This window comes from Ixodes scapularis, unplaced genomic scaffold, assembly GCF_016920785.2.
Source record: "Ixodes scapularis isolate PalLabHiFi unplaced genomic scaffold, ASM1692078v2 ptg000490l_1___fragment_3__unscaffolded, whole genome shotgun sequence".
NCBI lineage: Eukaryota > Metazoa > Arthropoda > Arachnida > Ixodida > Ixodidae > Ixodes > Ixodes scapularis.
The window spans coordinates 228,207-248,777 of NW_024609988.1; the positions used below are offsets into that span (position 1 = coordinate 228,207).

At 45.7% G+C, this 20,571-nt stretch overlaps 1 protein-coding gene across 1 annotated transcript; it reads right to left on the minus strand.

Annotated features, from left to right (window-relative positions):
* Positions 1-23: 23 nt before the first annotated feature.
* On the minus strand, positions 24-20,008 carry LOC120850695. Its single transcript, XM_040223310.1, has 2 exons — positions 17,294-20,008; positions 24-32 (listed from the first exon to the last, which is right to left on the minus strand). Exons 1-2 carry the CDS (start codon positions 20,006-20,008, stop codon positions 24-26), a joined length of 2,724 nt encoding a protein of 907 aa, XP_040079244.1.
* Between the last annotated feature and the right edge of the window lie 563 nt (positions 20,009-20,571).

The following is a 20,571-nucleotide window of genomic DNA, read 5'->3' on the forward strand; positions in this document are numbered from 1 at the left end:
CGTCGAAATGCAGAACTGATATCTTACATTTCCTGCAATGAAACATCGAAAAAATGAACGATGATGGTCTTAACGATGCTGAACTGAATGCTGCTATAAACTTTATCATGAAACACAACAAAAGCTTTCAGGACAGCATTGTTTTGTTACATTGGAATTTGCGCACAACAAAAAAAATTAAAAGTTTTTTTTTAATCGGCAGCTTAACTTTCTATTAGTTTGATTATACTTATATTTACAATAATTTGTTTATCTTTTTTATCACATGTCTAGACAATTGGCAAGAGCTGGTGTGAACGCGCATGTACTGTTGCTTCATGCCTGCTTTGAGTGGACTGGTGGGTGGCAATAAATTGCCGGAATCTTCAAATTTAATAATAAAGATAGCTGTTTTGTCTCAGCTCATATCACTGCCATTTGTGCAAAAGCAACTTCATGAGTCCTACCATGCAGGTACTGCAAAACAGAACACAAGTATATAAAGCAATTACTTTATTAGAAACTAATGTGATACATATTGGCTCAAAAGCAGGTTTCGGCTTATCACAGGGGATTGATCACAATAACTAAACAAATAATATCATAAGAAATAATACTAATACAGAAAACTGGTATAACTATTAGACAAGAACGAAATTAAATTGCAATGAGAAATTTGGTGAAGGCTTGCTATGCCTGCTTGGCGTTGGGGATTAAATAGAATTTAAAAAAAATGACAAGTTTCCTAAAAGCTTTGTTTGCCTACGTGCTGTTTTTTCAAAGCTTTGTTTTTCTTTTTGCAGTTTCTTCATTTATGGTTTGGATCCTCAGATCAACAGATGCACAAAAAAAGAAGAAATCTAACAAAAGTTTGAATACACAACAAAACACACATATCTTTGCATTATAGTGGAATATTCTCCAAATACATATGGAAAACATTAAAACAGTAACCGTTATTGGTAATTCTTTTTCCCTGTTCTAGGAATGTGCTCCGAGTGCTGTCACAACTTCCACAGCTATTACCGAAATCTTTGTATTTTTTTACCCATGAGGGTGCTCAAGCACAAAAAGTGTGCTTCGTCGATTCCCCCCACATACTGACCTTTCTATGCCAGTACATGGCTAATACCCGAGAGATTCTTGCTGAAAAGTCTAGGACGTCGATTCATAGGTCCTCGTAGACAACGCACATGCTGCCAGATGTCCATGGGTGCTTTCCAGTGAAAAGTAACGCCGGGTTCCCGAAAGTCTTTACTGGGTCCTGGGAAAAAAAAAGCCAATCATAAGAAATGAGTTCTGGAAGTCAGACGAAGTTGTAGGTAAGCAAGGTAAAATTGTCGAGGACATGTTGAGTGCTTACAGTGTAATAGATGGGAAGTCCATGCAACAGAGTGAAGGCAAGTGAGGCAGACGCCCATTGCTGCCTTTCTATATTTCGCTTTCCCCAATTCTCACTTCATTGTGAAGTGTTTCGTACGGTGGAACCAGTGCATCAGGGTGTCTACCAAATCACTGATTTCAAATTCCTTGACTGTTATAGAATTTCCCTTGACTATTTATATAAAAACTTCCTGACCACTTCTGGGCGAAGGATCATAATTCGAAAACGTTATTCAGCGTAGTCGTGGCCATGCGCAACCGCCAATCTTTGTTCCGTATCGCCGTTCCACTTTCAGTAGTCATTTTCATCTGATGAAGCCAACTTTTTGACAATTCCCCTGAGAATTCCAGGTTGGTAGACACTCTGATGATGTATCAGGTTACAGGTGGACACCATAAAAATGCAGACTATTGCATTCAAAATTATTTTAGCCATCAGGGGGAACCTAAAATATTCCCATGCAGAGAGATAGAGAGTGGAGGGGCGGGGGAGTCTGCTGCCTCTATTGTCTACTTTTTCCTTTAAAAGAATATCAATTTAAGGCTCAAAGGGAACGTAAGTAATAAATCAGTAAGTGCATTGAGAGCACTTGAAGCACGAGGGGCACGGTCCCTACTGAGGAAAGAGGGGAGGGTACCAATTCTAGCTGAACCTGTTCTGCAGCAGCCTTCATAAGCTAGGTGCTAGGCAAGACGGGCTTATCTACTGAGAGTGCCCAGTACAGTCAAAGAAAGCATTATAAAATTCTTTGCTGGGCAAGCTGCTTTGTGGCTGCAATGAAAAAATAGTACATTAAGACAGGGACAAGGAAGGGAGGGAAGACATTTTTTCTGAATAAACTAGTTTGTAGTGAGCGCTTGTTTCTTCCTTTCTCGTCCCCGTCTTATTGTGCTCCCTTTTTAGTTGTAACGAAAGCAAGCCACGATGGAATTTAGAGAGGGCTTAAAGCTTGCTTTAACATCTGTGTGCATGTGAGGCAACGCTTCATGTAGAAGGCCTACTACAAGGTAGTAGTCATCACAATTTTCCATCTGAGTAACAAAATAATGCATATCCGCATTACAAAGTATCCTATAACTTTTCGTGTGCTGTACCCATATAGGCATGTTTTGCATGCAGAAATAGCGGGACACTAAAACTAATAGTAATTTGTTTATCATCTTTGCTTGGATAAATGTTTCTGAAGTTTGGCAGGAAAGAACCGCCTTCCAACATGAGCCCGAATCTGGTCTTTCGTTTGTTTTAAGTCATGGCCAAGTACTCCTAATAAAATATTGAAATAACCAGTTGAGAAGACAGCAGATGATACTTATCTCACTCGGTCTCCAGCTTTAAAAAAATATGTTTAAAGATTGGCATAGGAAAGACACCCTTTCAAACAGATTTATCTTAAACAGCCATAATTACATGTGAGTTATCTTTAGCATGAGTAGTTACATCGACCACGCAAACAGCACTGCTCTCCTCCGTTCTTGTCCCTTCCCCTATTTTGTTTTCTTTTGCGAAGATTGGCGTTGATCAGAATAGCGTAGGCCCTGACAACAGCAAACAAAGCTTGTTAGTGGTAGTCCGCACCAAATTAATCATAACAGTCTAACCCTTTTTTTAAGCAATGCAAACAAAAAGATGCTCTCCCCCTGAAAAAAAGGAGTAAAGTGGAGTAGAATATGACCATAGCACCTCTATACTAGCAAAGCCTGCCAGTTCGACGACGGAGTCATGGAGTGCCTGGTAACAGATTTGGAGCGTGAGGATTTGGCAGCGCAGATCATAAACGAGCCATTCCTAGGGGAACCTGGACGTCAGCACACAGCTTTTGTAGGGGGAGGACCCAAACATACTTTTTTCGTGTTTTGCGTCCGCTGCGGCGAGACTCTTCTCCGTTGTATGCCACTCCACCTTTTCCACTTCGGCGACCGCTTCTCGTGGCAATCTGCCACGTTTTGTCAGTATAAAGGAGGCTCTGGTACGACATATACTGGGGATCTGTAGCGGGGCGCCATTCGGCTGTGTAATCTTTGGGCAGACCCTTAGTCCACAGAACTCTGAGAATGTAGAGGTTATCTATCCTACCTGTGGCAATATCTGCAACTCACAAATTTCAGTGCTGCATTGGAGTGTTTACAGCAAGGCATGCAAGTGAGCCGTGTTTTTTTTATCCGTTAAACTTTCAAAAGGCCCAATTGTTTACCTCGGCAAAAACTGCACGGTTCCGGGCACAGCCACGCAGGCCGCAAGGCGATGACACCAAGAGGTCCCATTCTCTTTCCCTCGCTGGCTCTTGTGGTACCCTTGTCTCCATCGACTGAAAGGAAAGTCCCTTCAGTGTCGAGCATACTTGAGCCTCCACTGAAGCAAAAATGATTCCATATGGACCTACTTGCCATTAAAGACCAAAGTTCACTTCTTCACTCTTATTTTCTACCTACCTAATACAATGGTTTGTTAACAGGAACACCACCGTTAACTAGAAAACTCATTCGTAATACAGGTCCTCCGTAGTAAGGAATCATGCTCAAGGCCTAATTAAACAACAAGCATGGGCACTAAAGACACCCTCCTACATGGGTGGGTATTAGGGGACCCGATTTGGCTAACATTTGCGAGGCCGAGCTTGAAAACATAATAAATGACATTGTTTCTGGTCACATTATTTTTTTTAGATGACTTGGCATTAGTTCTGACCTTGGACTGGTTTTGAGCGCACCAATATAATGTTTGCAACTTCGCCATGGGAACCACGAAGTTCTTTCAAAACTAAAGTGCAAGCTTTAAAATAAAATAACAAAACAAGTTGTACAGATGCACGAATATAATTACCATTGTCTATGCCCGTACCTGCTGGCACCTGTTTCCAGAAAAATCAGCAAATACCAGAGTATTGGACATATTATACATCGTGAAGAGGCTTGCCGACAACCTGATGAAATGCAAAAAACGCATGAACTGTTAAGTTTTCCGTTCACTGCATGGTTCTCTAAAGGCCCGCTCACACTCTTGCGCTCTCTTAAAACTGGGTTCCTTAAAACCTCTTACGAGAGGACACACTGGCGCCATCTATTGGGTAGCAGTGTAAACTTGGCGGTCCGGCATATTTACTATTTCTTTTGAGCATTATCCTTTTTTTCTTGGCTCGAAAAACTTTTGTCAACGTTATAAACAAGCCTTTCTTACAGGTAATACACACGTTTGACCTCGGAAATCCCGCGAAACCTTCGCTCTCGTAAAATGCAGTTCCAGGGTCACCGCAGAGATGGCGCCAGAATGCCAGTGTGTACCCTCGTAAGAAATTTTAAGAAGTTTTAACAGATCTCGTCTCTCTCGGTCGTATTCCGCTGCAAGAGTGTGAACGGGCCTGAAGACTCAAGTATTTGCCAACTGTGTTCATTTTCTTTAATCTTGGAAAGTGCTTCTAAGATAGCAGTGCCCATGTATCCTCCCGAAGTTGCTGGTGCATGCTTGTGACACCCTCGGAAGCTTCCGCCGTTGACTTTGGAAACCTGTGGACGCACAGATACTGCGGTTCCATCCTCCAGCCAAGGCTACCCGCTTGCGCTTGCACAGCTTTCGCAGTTAGTTCATGCTGAGGCGAGACGAGGTAAAGTGGCATTTGCACATTCAAGATAGCAAAACCCACCACATTTCGGCTCCGAGCGGCGTGATGATGATACCCAAGCGCTATTTCGCGTATGGTCTATAAAACCTAGATAATGCACGATGCTGAACCTACCAATCGCTACATAGTTCAGGCCGGAAAGGCGGACATGCAGCAAGACACGCACCTGCAATTGCATCCATTTTGGCAGGTGTAATGGGCTTCCTTCCCACGGCGCCATACTTTGTGACGCCTGGAAGGTTGGCCTGTTACACTCCTATTGACCAGGTCCTGGCCCTTGTAGAGGCACCAGGACAACAGGATCAGCAGTGCGAGTCGAACTTGGCCTTGCCTATGGCCCAGTCAAATTTTTCTTCTGGTAGGAAAACCCCGCCTCCGAGGTGACGCTGCAATTGTAAAGATAATTATAAATAAACAGGTGCTCAAGCAAGTTTTAGTGCACGTATAATGCTTGAACGTATTCCCCACTGGTGCAATTGCCATCCTGTTCCTCCCATGTATTAAGAGTTGTCCCAAGGAACCAACAATGATGTTACAAAACCTAAAGTGTCATGCTGTCGAAAGTCTGCAGTTGGTCTTCAAACCTCTAGTGAATAAGACAAGCAGGCACAAGTGCTGCTGTCATCATGGGGTGCCAACTTGTTACTGTGAAGTGACTGCGGACTGTCGAGGCACCGTAAAGAATGGTGCGGCCAACACACCGGGTGGCTAACCCCGCCTAAAACCCCTTGACGAGTTTGTGCTAGTTTCGTAAATGGCACCAAAGCTCCTGAGCAGGAGGCCCATGCAGGACTTGGAAGCAAATGGCTGTGTAGCCCTGAAATGAGAGGCACTTGGAAGCGAGTGGCAGCACGGCACTCACTCGTGGCACGTGTCTCTCGCTTTCAGACAATTAAGGCTGGACCGTATGAAAACGATTTAGTGAGCAACAAGACGAGCATCGGCAAGAGCGACAGAGATTTCTCACTGTCGCTTGTAACGCTGCTCGGTTCTTGAATTACTAGAAAACGTCACTCATCGCATTGGTCGCTTGCTTCTGTCGCTTTCATGCATATTGCCTCGTTGTGCGGCTGAGCGATAGCAAAAAGGGTCGCCATCGCTTGTCCCATCGCTCCCTTCATGGTTGTTAGCGCTTGCAAAAATGTGAAGTGTGATATTTATGTAGGGCTCTGTCCATGCTGGCTCTCGGACTGCTGGCAGGACTTTGGGTTTCAGGGAAATACAACCACATGGTTTCTCACTTTGCTTATGTACTGAGGAGGAAAGCTGACGAGGAAGTAGTTGAAAAATCAGTTCATGATCTCTTCAAGAAAGTTGTTCGAAACACCTCGTTTTCTGTTGTTTTTTTGGCTGTCTAAAGTGCCATCCGATGGCACTCCACGCGCGCCTACAAGTGCCGTCCGAAAGAAAGTCGAACAGCGCATGGATCCCTGGGGAGCTCGTTAACCAACCCCCAGCATATATTCATGACGCCTCACGGCAACAGTATGCGGCTGCTAATTACAGAACTATTAACCTACTTGGCCCCGTTGCACATGGCGCCTCGCAGCGTCCAGCCTCTCTGTCCTATACCAAGCCCCGCTGTCCCCCATTTACCTCCGGAAAGGGACGCCCATACCATTTTGTTAAAGGGACCCTGCAATCAGATTTAAGCGCCTACCTTCTTTGCGGTTTCCACGTCTCTTGGGGTTCGGGCAAGCCAGCGGGCACGGAGAGAATAACTAAATATCAGTGAGTCATATTTTAACCGGACGACGCGGAAACCTCCTCCGCCTACGAGGGCAACCCGCGTTGCCGAAAGCTCGCAATATGTGACGTCTTTAGTCCTGGGCTTACCACTGGTCAGAGCCGCTAAAAGCCTTTTTTTTTTAGTCGAAATACAAAATATAAGTGTCGCGAACCGTTTCAATTATGTATGAAAGTAGTTTTTGTTCGGTAATTTAGATCAGAAAAGAAACAAATGAAGTTTATAAAGTACGGAAACAAGAAAAGACTCGTTGACAAACCCGCCACCAAGCGGCGGAAAAAACGGCGCATACTAGAAAAGGCCAGTGGGATGAGGCTCCGACGAACAGCGAGCGTAGAAAGGTCCCGGATGTACGCGGCGGCGCTGCGGTGGTATACACCGTTCCAAGTTGGTCAATGCAGAAAGGGAAAAACAGTCTCGAACCAGAGCGCTGCGTCAACGCTCCGCTAACCCTTTCCCTCAAAAGCTCGTCTGCTTCACGGAGTGGACTGTTAGGAAACACGTGCACAGTGTACGCAGGCAAGTGGCTTCGACAATGTTAGGCGCCGCTTTGATATTATAGCGTGCTTTCGCGCGTGACATGGCCTATGCAAGAGAAGAATCGACCGGGCAGCACTGTGCTGTATTGTTTGCAAAAATAATAACAAAAAAAGTAACGTAAACGTGGATTCAGTGTGCGAGACCCACGCTGTCAAACTGGATGAATGTGGGTGCGGCATGTTTCTGCTGCAGCGGTTCCCCGCTGCTCCAGACCTACGACGCCGGTGGCTGGCGAATTTAAACAGGAAAGACTTCTTGCCATCGAAGGGCAGTTGTGTGTGTTCCGTCCATTTCTTGGACTGCCGGTGAACTGCGGAGAACCCCATGCCGTTCCTTCGCCTTGGCTATGACCGTAATGTTAGCGGAGGGAGGCTTAGACATTGAAAAAAGAAAACAGTTGCGTGACTCCTGGTCTACTGATTTAATAGTACACGCCACGACACTGTTTGCGCACAAATAATTCTCACGCGAGGCGATTACAGAGAGGCACATCAATGTGCCAATATTTTGACAGTGGATTCCAAATCAGAAAAAAAACCCGGATCCGTCGCACTTTGTATCTGTACTCGGTATTTATATATCGATTCATATTTAAATTTGAGGTTTCGACTATTTCAATCAAAGCAGACGTGGCAACGCAGGTCTGAGCCGCTAACCGCGCAGTTAGTTCAAATGTTCCCGGCGCCCCCAAGCTGCGACAACTCGAGTTTAGCGCAAATTTACATGCCGTAATTCGTGCCATCCTGGCTTCGCTCAATCCTCAATTTCCCTAGCGATCGTCAATTTCCCTAACGCTCCCCAATTTCGCTAGCGATCGAAACGCCGAGTTCGGGTTGGGAGCGACGACTGCCCCAGAACCGAGCTAAAAATTACCCACAAAAATGTGCCAGTAAAGCAGGATGCACTTTTCGCCGTACCTGACATACAAATTAGGATAGTGCTTTCCTCCATGCACAAAGGCGATGAGCCGAGGACGCCGAATACGACAGCCGTGCCGGCAGAAGCAGCTGCGATCGGTGTGACTCGGTGAGTGAGCAGGGTAACAGTCCAGTAATGGCGGTCGGTCATTCGGGCGAGTTCAGATTCTCCCAAATGCCCGGATCAGGATAGGCGGCGCTACACTCGTTAAAATGGCGCCGGCTAGGAAGCCCAGCTTGGAACGGTGTTTTACCGACTCGAGGATTCGACCGGTTTTGAGCGTTCCGAAGGCTTTCGGCGCGGGCTTGGCTGGTGATTTGGCCATTTGGCGGTATGGCAGCGCGAAGTGGCTCCCGTTCTGAACTGATCTTTACACCGTGTTTGCTGTAGTTTCTGGTCAATGAAGTGTTATGCCAAATTAGTCCTTAATCGCGCAGCAAATGCAATGCAAGCCGCCCTAGCCGCCCGCCTCATAGAGCCTATCCAACACGTGCTTTAGTGGCGCCCTCTCGAGCCGTCGACACGGAGGGCGGCAGCCGTGAGCGCTCGATGAGCTGACTACTCCTCTAGTTCACGGCCACTCAAGCCAGGACCTACGACGTCATGAAGGAGGTTATTTTTTGTTTGTTTTTGTAATTATAAATCGCCTATAACTTTTCAAATAAAGCGACATTTGAGAAAAGAAAAGTTTCTTTAAGTTACTACGTTCAGTGCGCTCAAGTTCGGTGCAAATTAAAAAACAGTCAAAAAGTTGTTGCAGGGCCCCTTAAAGCAAAGTTTCGTCGACAACATCCTTTTTTTCCCAGTGTTAATGATAAAAAAGAAATGACGTAAATATCTAGGGATGCCGCGAACATTTTCGAACCGAAAATGCGATGATCGAATCAAGAGTTCGAAAGATTTCGAATTTTGAAACTTTCCATATCGAGAAATTCGACGGAAGTCGAATTTTCGAACTTGTTAAACTAGGAAGTATGACGCTTTTCGAAATTTCGAACTTATTACGCCGCGAAATTCGATGCTTGTTGAACTTTCGAACTTAATAGACTAAAAAATCGATAATTTTCGAACTTTCGAATTTCTTGCACTAAAAAGGTCGAAGCTTTTCGGACTTTCGAACTTCCTACGGCAAGAAATTCGATAATTTTCGAACTTTCGAACTTATTAATCTATAGGATTCGAAAATTGTAGAACTTCCGATTCCTGAAAAGTCAAAAGTTCGACGAACTTCGACCTTTTAGAGTAAAAGTTCAAAGTTCGTCGAACTTCGAAAGACGGGCGGGCGGTTTCATTTGGATTCAAGCTGTGAGGTACATTCGTAATATTTTTTTTCTCGCATTTTGACATGTTGCGCCGCATTACTTGCGAAAGACAATGCCGTTTATTTCAATCGTCTGGCATGCTTGGTTTTAAAGAAATAGATTCCCGATGGAGCGAGGAAGGACGACGGGTTTTTGACAATTGTCGTTTGTGCCATATTTGAAGCGCGCTATAGCCAAAGATATTTATAGTAGAGATGTTAAACTTTTTTAAGAATGATCAATGTATAGCCTAGGTAAGTGTAGTCTTAAGATATGATTATTATTCTTCAAGACGAGTTTCAAAGAAATATCCAAACATGTATCTATGGGCAATTATGCCCTAAACTTGGTAATTTTTCTCGTCGAAATTGTTTGAGGTATCGCATTTAAATTAACACCACAGACAGTGCATATCATTACCATCTACAGAATACAAATTAACGTATTTATTGTTATTTTCACGTAGAGGAATAAATTAACTCTGGGAAAAAGATTTCTAATATTGTTCAAACTCGGCATGTCATAAAAAAAGATATATATATATATATATATATATATATATATATATATATACATATATATATTATTTTTTTTATTTTTTCATTTGACGTTTCCGGGACGTGTTTCTCTTAGCTGGTACAGATTTTGGTAGGAGAAACTTGTTTCGTAGTTCTAGGCCCCTGAATATGCAAGAATACAACACTTCCGGCGGGTTCTTGATAGTTTTTGTTTTCCTCTCCAGGTTTTTATATTTGCATTTATTGTTATGTTTATTTATTTATTAGTTTTTACCAATGGCACAGTTATTTAGGTTGAAAAGACATAGCTTTGAACTTCCGAACCACCGAGCATGTGACGAGTAGCGCCTTCTGACAACGAGTTTCTAAAAATGACCATCTACGCGATATTTTATGCAGTGAAGAGCGACAGTAGCTATACATATGCATACATAATTTCAGGTTAAAATAAGCTCGACCATGCCCTCTTTCCCCGTATTGTTTTCTTTAACAGTCCGAAATATCGGGGGGGGGGGGGGGGAGAGAGAGAGAGAGAGAGAGAGAGACAGAGAGAGAGGGAGACTGGAGCCCTCCCCCCCTTCCCTCCGTTTTTTCTCTTCCGAAGCTACTGGTAGGGTAGAACGCTCCTCGACCTCAAGTTGTGTCAGCTTCTGTGCTTTTTGCTCGGCGTTCCTTCCGTCTCGGAAAATAAACCTCCAAAGCAATTATAAACTAAAGAATTGTCAAGGTGCAGGCGAGCTGGTGTATGTTGATCATGATGCAAAATCCCTTGCAGGCAAACTGATGTATGTTGATCATGATGCAAAATCCCGAGACTGGTAATGAAATTCGAAAGAAATAGTGCAAGAAGAAAGAGAAAAGGGGACAGGACAACGTCTCAAACTCAGCTGAGTTGAGTTTGAGACGCTGTCCTGAGGTGAGTTTTCAGCTGAGTTGAGTTTGAGACGTTGTCGTGAGCTGTGTTTGAGACGTTGTCCTGTCCCCTTTTTTCTGTCTTCTTACACTTCTTCTTTCAAATTTCATTCCCATTATCAGGATTTTGCGTCATGTACAAACTAAACTTACTATATGCCAGCGTCACTCGGACAATGTTCGAGCGGATTACTACCAGCGTGCAGGGGGGCAGGGAGGCAGTTTGCCAGATCGCTTCAAGGTTTTTCTGAGCCCAAACCCCCTGCCTGCCCCTGGCCGTTTCGAACTAGATGAGTATCGTTAAACGGTGCGTTCGTGTGATCACTACTGCGTGATGCACGTTAAAGACTCTTCCCCCCCCCCCCCCCCAGGGTGGCCAGTTCCGCTAATTTATGCGGATTTGGGCTTGTTTTTTCATCGAGTCGCTGGTAGATTTTTCCAGTCGCTTGTCGCGTTTTTTGGGCTTATTCGCGTTGTTCCCGCAAATATTGTTATTGCTCGTCATGCTCATAGACAGCGCGTTTGTCGTAAAAACGCGAAAAACAGCATGACCGTTTGGCGCCGCGGTTAGGTGGCGCAAGCTACCGTTCGTCACAAAGTACAAAACAATTACTATCCATTCACAAATGTTTTGGTGCCTTGCCCATCTTGCCAGTCGGCAGTCGCGGTCGTCGTGTTTATTTGTCATTGTATTTTGCGCAGAATGGCTTCGAAGTGTTCGAAGTATGGCAAAAGATATTGTAAAGTGTGGGAAAATGAAACACAGCTTAAGGACTGGCTGCGACCAGTCACCGGAGACGATAAAAAAAGCAGCGTGCAAGTGCGAGATCCGCGCTCATCATGCCGACCTCGTTCAGCACATGGCAACAGAAAGACAAGCGAGGAACTCTCGGCCACTTTCCAGTGCACGTTTGACTACCATGGGCTTCACCAAGTCATCGCCTCCAAGAACGATACCAGAACTGGAGCTCAAGCTGCCATGTTACTCAGCGTGCCATGCCACTATCCGGCGGATAGTGACATGGCACGCTGACTTCGTATTTGAGCGAGTTCGCCTTCGTATTTGAGCCAGTTTTCTTTCTCATTTTATTATTAATAAACTATTTCAAGAATATGTACATTTATTAAATTCCCGATTGTTTTGGGCTTCTTCACGAAGGTCACGCCGTTTTTTTGGGCTTGGTTGGGGACGACTATTTGCTTATTCGCTCGTCCGCATCTGGCAAGGACGCCACCGTGCCAGATAGACACTGCGCCTTGTACTTCGCGACAGTACGGGCGCACACTACGGTGTTGTTACTGACCCTCTCCGGGACTTCACAACCGACTTCTCCGGGAAACGCGTTCTTGCACTCGCGTACACATTGGCGATCACCTGCTTGCACTCTTTCAAGGTCTTCGCACAACGAATCTTCGAAAATATCCGAGCAGGAGAGGTACTTGCTCTTGTTGCGTAGACGCCATCTTCTCAAAACCAGCCAGTGCCACACAACCCGAAAACCCGCAGCGGCTGCCGCACGGCCAAAAACGAAAACTATTTAAAGTAGTTCACATTATCTTTTCCTTTTTATTTAAAAAAAGATGTGCTCCGTCGAAATCATAACACCACTATCAGTTATTAGCTCCAAGGAGGCACATTTTTCGACTTTTGTTTTAAGTGTTTTTGCAGGGGGCGCACTATTTTATGGGGTGAACGTAGACACGGTCGGCGATGCAAACCGGTGCGCTAGGTTTGACTGCGTTGCATGCTATGTACGAAACGGAGTATAGTCTTGAATAAGCTGCTGCACTTTCACTCACTCCCAGAGACGCACCCCACGACAGTTCTAGAAATATGTAAAATGCAGACGCAGGATTCGGTTTCGAATAATATGCACGACGCGAAACTTGTTGAATCTCGTGTAAAACGAATTCTCAAAACGAATACTCGCAGGTGTAGCTATGTGGAAAGATGCCCGCTTCATACGGAGCGAACCCAGGCTCGATGCAAAAAATAAACATACATGTTTTTTTTTGTTTTTTATAATTATTCTTGAGAAAAATGAATGTCGACGAAACTTCGTGCATATCTTTTTTCCTTTCATTTCTAATTTTTTTTTTGCACAATTATTATTGAAAAAAAAATGTTGTCGACAAAGCTTTGAACTATATGGTATCGAACTCTCTTTCTAGAGGTGCCTAGGGAAACGGCAGGGCTAGGATTGCCGGCTGGACGCCGCGAAGCTGCATTCATACTGTTTTTTTCGGTAGGGCAAATGCTGCTGACCTGTGACTCCCGTTCAGAAGGGGAAGAGTCAAAACGGAGTCACACGAATCATTGGCTCTCTAAGACAGTCGTGAAGTGTCAAAGGGAGTCATGGAAGCAGCGACTCCCTTTGGACTCTTTTTTTTTTTAAGAGTGCACGAACTCGCGCCGAGCATGCGAGCACGCGGGCAGTCATGCGTCAACTTGTTTGATGCAAAGCCGACCGAACATGCTTCAGCAGAAAGCACAAACGGACGGCACGCACGCCACGGACGAACGACGCACGGACGAGCAGAGGCCATGCCGAGTGATGCTGAGCAGTGTTGCCAACTCAAAAATTGAAAACCGGCAGTCGGAATCCCGGAAACCGCTAAAAACTGCTAAATCCGAAACACGGCGCAAAAATTACTTTTTAATATTTGTTTTCCTTTAAGGCTTGCCCAAAGCTATAATAACAGTATAATAGACTATAGACAATATCAGTGTCCTCTAAAAGGAAGCTTTCCTTTTATTTGACTAGAAATCTGTCACGCCACGCCACAGTTCACCCAGAGGATCCGAAGCCAAAATTGCGGAGTTAGAGTACGGTTATGGCAAAGGACCCTTCAGCAGTGCGTGAATGGTCAGATTTCGGTTCAACTTGTAGAGTCGTTAGCCTGCCAGAGGAGAAAGGTGCAGCGGCCGAAGCGTGCTTCTTCGTTGTAGCGTGCGCGACCAAATCCACGTGCTTCACAGATAGTTGCGTTCTGCAATAGTGGCACCTGGCTCGTCTGCTATACACAGGAACCTCCAGTAGCCAGACATTAAGTTTGGGGTCTTGTAGCCAGTCTTCTCTAAACCTTTGAGCGTACTTCACCGGGCCTATTTCACGAAGCATCGGCAAAAACCTCAAAGGAACACTGGAACACTCATGCTGTTCAAACGTGCGCGCACAAAACGGGGAGGCATGTTCCGATATTTGACACCTTAATCTTTTGATGACGTCTCAGGAATTACTCTAACAAACCAGAACATTACTGAGAGTAAGCAAAGGCGACTGTGTCTGATTATGGATATGACAGGTGCATAGTTGACAGTAAATCAATATAAAACTTCTATATCTCTAAAAACCGCCAAGATTACATAAAACCGGCTAAAAATCCCGCGGCCCGCAAAACAATAATTTAATCCGCTAAACAGAACCAAAAACGCTATGTTTAGTGGAAAATTGGCAACACTGATGCTGAGGCGACGGCGTGCAGGCAAGCAGGCAAGCAGGCAAGCAGGCACACGGCAGGCCGTGGCAGGCGCCATTCCTTACGTGATTTTTGTGACGTATTAAATTTAACTATTTAGTCGTTTTAAGTGCTTTAAATAATTCTACAGCGTAACAATTTCAAAAACAAATACTTCTCACAAAAAGCGTTCCAACTAATTTTAACCAAATTACAGAAAAGCGCCACGTACCGGGGGGCATTAAACGCACTATCTGGGCCGCGAATCGGCTTCAGTGTCCTCTCTTTACGTTTACTATATTACTCTATGGTGTGCGTTTGAATGCCTGCGTTCACGACCGGCTAACGGTTAAATTTCCCGATTAGTCGTGATGCGTGGAGTAGGCCTTAGTTTCAAACGTGTCCGAAAAAGACGGAAGTGACTGTGAGAAGTGGAACTACGTCAAATCAGCTCGACAGCCAAGATCATGGCACGGGAACCGAAGTAAGTTTGTTTCTTTGTTCGTTAGAGCTAGCTTATTTCCTGCGCTCAGAAGGCTTGTTAGAGTCTATAGATCGCTTGCTTTTACCAGTATTATTAACTGTGCGCGAATGACGTTACGCTAGGCTGTTTTAGAGCGCAGCTCTTAGGGGCCCGTTCCCGGCTTGAGCGGCGTCGCCGTCGGCGTCGCCGTCGCCGTCGGCGTCGGCGTAACCAAGGTCATCCCAAGGTCACGTGACCCCCAAGGTCACGTGACCCCTCCCAAGGTCATCTCAAGGTCACGTGACCCCACGTGACCCCCTGAAGGTCACGTGACCCCTCGAGGTCACGTGACCCCTTCCAAGGTCATCTCAAGGTCACGTGACCCCAAGATGACCCCACGTGACCCTTTGAAGGTGTGATGTTATAGGTTCAGGTCAAACCGCCGAAGGAGGAATTCAGTCACACCGTGAGGTTTGATCAAGATATATATATATTTAAAAAAATTAACACAAAAAAATAAGAAACGTTCTAGCTATACACAAATCTACAGGTCAGAAATTGTCTCACTTTCAGTCCGTCCTTGTGTGGCGGAAGGTCTTGGTGCTGTCTTGTTTTCAGCAGCGCTTGGTTGTTGGTGCGTGTGGTTCCTTGTTGATGGTCTGGGATGCTCTGCTCCGGGACACCGCCGAAGTCGTTCCCCGTGATGTTCCTTGGGTGTCCCTTGAGGCCGGTCTGGGATGTTCTGCTCCGGGACACCGCCGATGTCGATAATCTTTCCCACCATCGGCTACTTCGGATCGCTGCCGAATGCCTCGTTCATGCCGGATGTTGCCGCTTTGGTTGCACACCGCTAAGCTGATGTTTCACCCGACAGTAGCACCCTCGGGACGTTGCCGGGTGTGCTTCCACCTGGTCGGGTTACCGCCGAACAAGAACCCCTCTTCTTCCTCTTTTTCGCTCCCTTCTCCTCCGGCCTGCTCCCTCGACGTTTTCCTCTTCTACTCCATTTTTTTTCTGTTGTAGCACGACATTTACCCCCTCCTCCAGAATTTAGTCGTACTAAATTTCTACACCACGTTGATGCATCATCCCCCTTTTTTTTTGTTTACGTCCCTGTGTTGATTCACCAGTTTGCGCATCACTTTCACACCCTGAACGTTTTATATCTGGCCCGCACCCAGTTCACAATTTCAGGTACACCAGCACATCAGCTGCATCTCACTGCCTCCGCTAAAGCACTTCTATCCGTTACTGTATCACGGTATACTTCCATCATGCGTATAAATATTACAATATTTACAAAACAAATTTCCACCCTACCCCTTTTTGTCGATCAAACTCTGCTCAAGTAGTCCGCCCCGATATTGTCTTTGCCTTTTATATACTTAATCCTAAATGTAAACTCTTGCAGAGATAAACTCCACCTCATTACCCTCGCGTTGTTGACTTTCGTCTTATTCAAATATTCTAGCGGTTGATGGTCCGTCTCAACTACAAATTCCTTTCCGTACAGGTAAATAGCATATTTACCAATTGCCCACACGAGTGCGAGGCATTCACGTTCTATAGCCGCAAAGTTCTTTTCGCTCGCGCTAAGTTTTCTACTGCCATATAACACTGGGTGCAGCATGCCCTCGTGCTCTTGCAACAGCACTGCTCCCAAAGCTTCGTCTGATGCATCCGTACGCAGGACAAATTGCTTAGACACATCGGGCGCTAACAAAATGGGTGGTTCTGCCAGCCTTCTTTTAAGCTCTTTGAAGCTTGTGTCATGTTCAGAGCACCATTCTACTGTGTTACTTTGTCCCTTCCTTGTGAGGTTAGTAAGTGGGGCTGCTATCTCTGCATAACGGGGTATAAACTCTCTATAATACCCTGTAAGACCTAGAAAGGCTCGCACCTGTTTTTTTTGTCTTTGGCGCCGATGCTTGTTGAATCTTTTCTATTATTTCCCTCTTCGGTGCGATTTGGCCCATACCAAGCTTGTGACCTAAAAATGTTATCGCGTCAAACCCAACCTCACATTTGTTTGGCTTAACCGTGAGATGATTTTTCTTGAGACATTCAAAAATTTGCCGTAATGTTTGGCAGTGGTCTTCCCACGAGTCAGTGGCCACCAAAATGTCGTCAATGTAATGATGTACATTGGGCACCCCCTCCAGGACGGACCTCATCAACTTGGTAAACACTGCAGCAGCCGTCTTCAGTCCGAAAGGCATAAACCGGAATTGGTAAAGGCCCGTTCTTGTAGAGAAGGCAGTCTTTTCTTTGGCTGATTCTTCCATCGGTATCTGCCAATACCCCTTTGCTAGATCCAATTTAGAAAAATATTTTTTTTTTCCGACTCTTGCAAACACTACGTCCGACCTTGGTATAGGTTCAGCGTCAGCTACTAAGACTGCGTTCAATCGCCGAAAGTCAACACAAAGCCTATTAGAGCCATCAGGCTTTTTTACCATTATTATGGGTGCGTTGTAGGCGGACGTGGATCGTTCGATGATGCCTAATCTTAGCATCTCTTCCACTTCTTCTTCCACCTCGTCCTGGATGGCAAAAGGCAACGGATACTGCCTCACAAACACCGGCTCTTCTGTCATCAATCGAAGTTTGCATTGCAATGCATTTGTTCTGCCCGGTACGTCAGAGAATATATCTTCAAACTCCCCGATCGCGTCAGCCAGATCTTTCTTTTGCTTTTGGCTTAATTTAGGATTGATGACCACATCCTGCGCTCCCTGTTGCCTTTTTAGACCGGGCGTCGTGATCTCCCCTAAGTCTTCAACCTCATCCTGGACCACCATCACCCCACAACTTTCATCCTTAGTTTCGCGACCTACATATTTTTGTAACATGTTTATGTGAAACGTTTTTCTTTTGTCGCCAACCAGCAGTTCGTAGTTTAAATCGCCTTTTCGCCTCGCAACTTCGTACGGTCCCTTCCACTGCATGGTTAGTTTGTTGTGGTCACTAGGTAGCAGTATGAGCACTCTGTCGCCTGGCTCGAACCTTCGAGCCTGGCTCTTCCGGTCGTAGAACCTTTTCTGTTTTGTTTGCGCCTCTGCCATGATCTCATGCGCCACTTCACATGTTTTCTTCAGTTTGTCCTTGAGTTCGATCACGTATCCGTATGATGTTTTTAACTCCTGGTTTAAGCTTTTATTGGACCAGAGCTCCTTAAGGATCGTCAAAGGACCTCTCACATTTCGCCCGTACAACATCTCAAATGGTGCGAATCCTAGCGACGCTTGTGGTACTCCTCTATAGGCAAAGAGGAGTGCCGGGATATACCTATCCCAGTCCGTGGGTCGTTCTTGGCTCATTCTCTTCATCATTTGCTTGATGGTACCATTAAATCTCTCTACGAGCCCATTACACATTGGGTGATATGGCGTAGTTAACAACTGCCTAAAGGATAATAGCCGTCCTATTTCTTTCATAAGATTGGAAGTGAAGTTCGTACCTCGATCACTCAGAATCTCCTTAGGTACTCCGTACCGGGAGAACATCTCGACTAGGGCTTCTGCCACCTGCGGGGTATCAATGGTTTTCAATGCCACAGCGTCCGGGTACCTCGTGGCTACATCAACCATTGTCAAGATATATCGGTTTCCCTTGCTGGACTTCGGGGTTATTGGTCCAATGATATCTATCGCTACCCGATGGAAGGGTTCTTCAATTATGGGCATACTCATCATTGGGGCTTTTTTCACGGTGCCTTTTGGTATAGTGCGTTGGCACACATCACAAGACCGTATGTAACGTTTCACGTCGCCTTGCATACCAGGCCAAAAGAATTCTTCCGCTACCCTAGCGACCGTGCTCTTTACCCCCTGATGGCCCGACATTATTCCATCGTGAGCCAATTCCATTACAGTCTTTCTAAATACCGTTGGTACAATGAGTTGGTGTCTCACGTCCCCGTCGCTGAATTCGACTCGGCGGAACAACAAATCATCCTTCATGACGTATTCCGTTGTTACGTCACATCTCCATTTCCGCACTCGTTTATTCAGACTTTTAAAACACCTCTGCAGACTCTCATCCGACTTTTGCTGCCCCGTTAATTGAAGAGCTGTGACTTCTAGCAGCTCTATAACCGGCGCCTTGAGCTGGGGCAATTGTTTCTCTTCTCTTTTGTCCGTTCTTTTTGCTCCTGCTGCAAATGACACCTCGTTATGAATCTGCTCTGCATTCAACGCCTCCTTTTCCCCGATTTCTTGCAGTAGTCGGTCGTTCTCAGCATGTGATGTAACACTGTTCAATGAATTAGACGGCGTTTCGCCAAACACTTCATCTCCCTGGTGAGGTATTTTCTTCGTACTTGTGCCCCACCCTGCATCCGGGCAGTCCACTTTTCTAGCCCCTGGGATGTTACCCAGTATGAGGTCATACAGCGGTTCTTCTACGCATTTGGCACGTACTTCCCCCGTGTAATAAGGTGTATCTATGTTGATTATCGCTTCAGGCATAACCCTCATGGTTCCGTCAACCAGGATAACCCCAGTGGACGTCCCTGTGAACTCCTCACTTCGTACCAGCCTTTTTCTTACTAGTACTGTGTTGGTTCCACTATCCCTCAGCACTGATATCTTAATATAACGTAACCTCCCTTCGACCACCGGCATCATTATGTCGATATTGTGTACTAAGTCAGTGTCAGTAACATGTTCAAATCTTGTATTTGTTATCGCTCCCTGCTGTTCTTTGTTGTCCCTCTTTAATGCCTTCTGTCTTTTATCCAGGACACACGCTGCTTTGTTCTGTGAGTGATTGGCGCACTGCCCAGCTTTGTGTCCCATTTTGCCGCACTCCCAGCATCGTACTCCTGCCTGATTTTGTCTATATCCGCTTCTGCAGTCAGTTGCCTTATGCCCAACCTTACTGCACAGAAAGCATCTAGGCGATGGTCTTCGGGTTCCTCCCGTTTGTCCAGTACCCTTACTGTTCTCGCCGTCTGGTCTCACTGTTGTACAACCCCCATCTTTCATAGCACCCAGATTGCATTTTCCCTGGGCTTCCAGGTACTGGTCAGCTAACTCTGCCATTTCTTGCGCTGCGTTCACGTTACGTTCTTTTAGAAAAATGGCCAGCTTAGGGTGACAGCAACTAAGAAACTGTTCGGCAATCACCCTGTCCCTCACTGCCTCGAACGTCTTCTCTGTCTGCGCCATTTCGAGCCACCTATCAAAATAATTACTCAATCTGGTACAGAATTGTCGTCCAGTTTCTGCCTCCTCCGGCTTGCTTCGTCTGAACTTTTCTCTAAAACCGTCTGCAGTTAGTCTGAATCGTTGGAGCAAGGTGATCTTAACCTTTTCATAGTCTAGGGAGTCAGCTGCTGTCATCCTCCCGAATGCGGTTAAAGCTTCACCCACCAGGCAAAGACTAAGGGACGTCGCCCATTCCTCCTTCGCCCATCCTTGTCCTACCGCAATCCTCTCAAATCTATGCAGGTAGGCATCTAAGTCATCGCGTTTCTCGTCAAAGGGCGGCATCAATTTCTTCAAGCACGCTCGTCCTCTTGCCTGACCTTCGCTCCCTCCGTCTGTTGTCGCTCCACTGGCGCGTTCTGTTTCCGCGAGCTTGATCTTAAGCTCTATCATAGCGATCTCATGTGCCGCTTTCAGTCTGGCGTCCTCCCTCTCCCTCTCAGCCTTCTGCTGTTCCCTCTCATGTTCGAGTTTGGAATCTTCTCTAGCGTGCACTCTCTCCTCTCTCTCACGCTTTCTTTCCT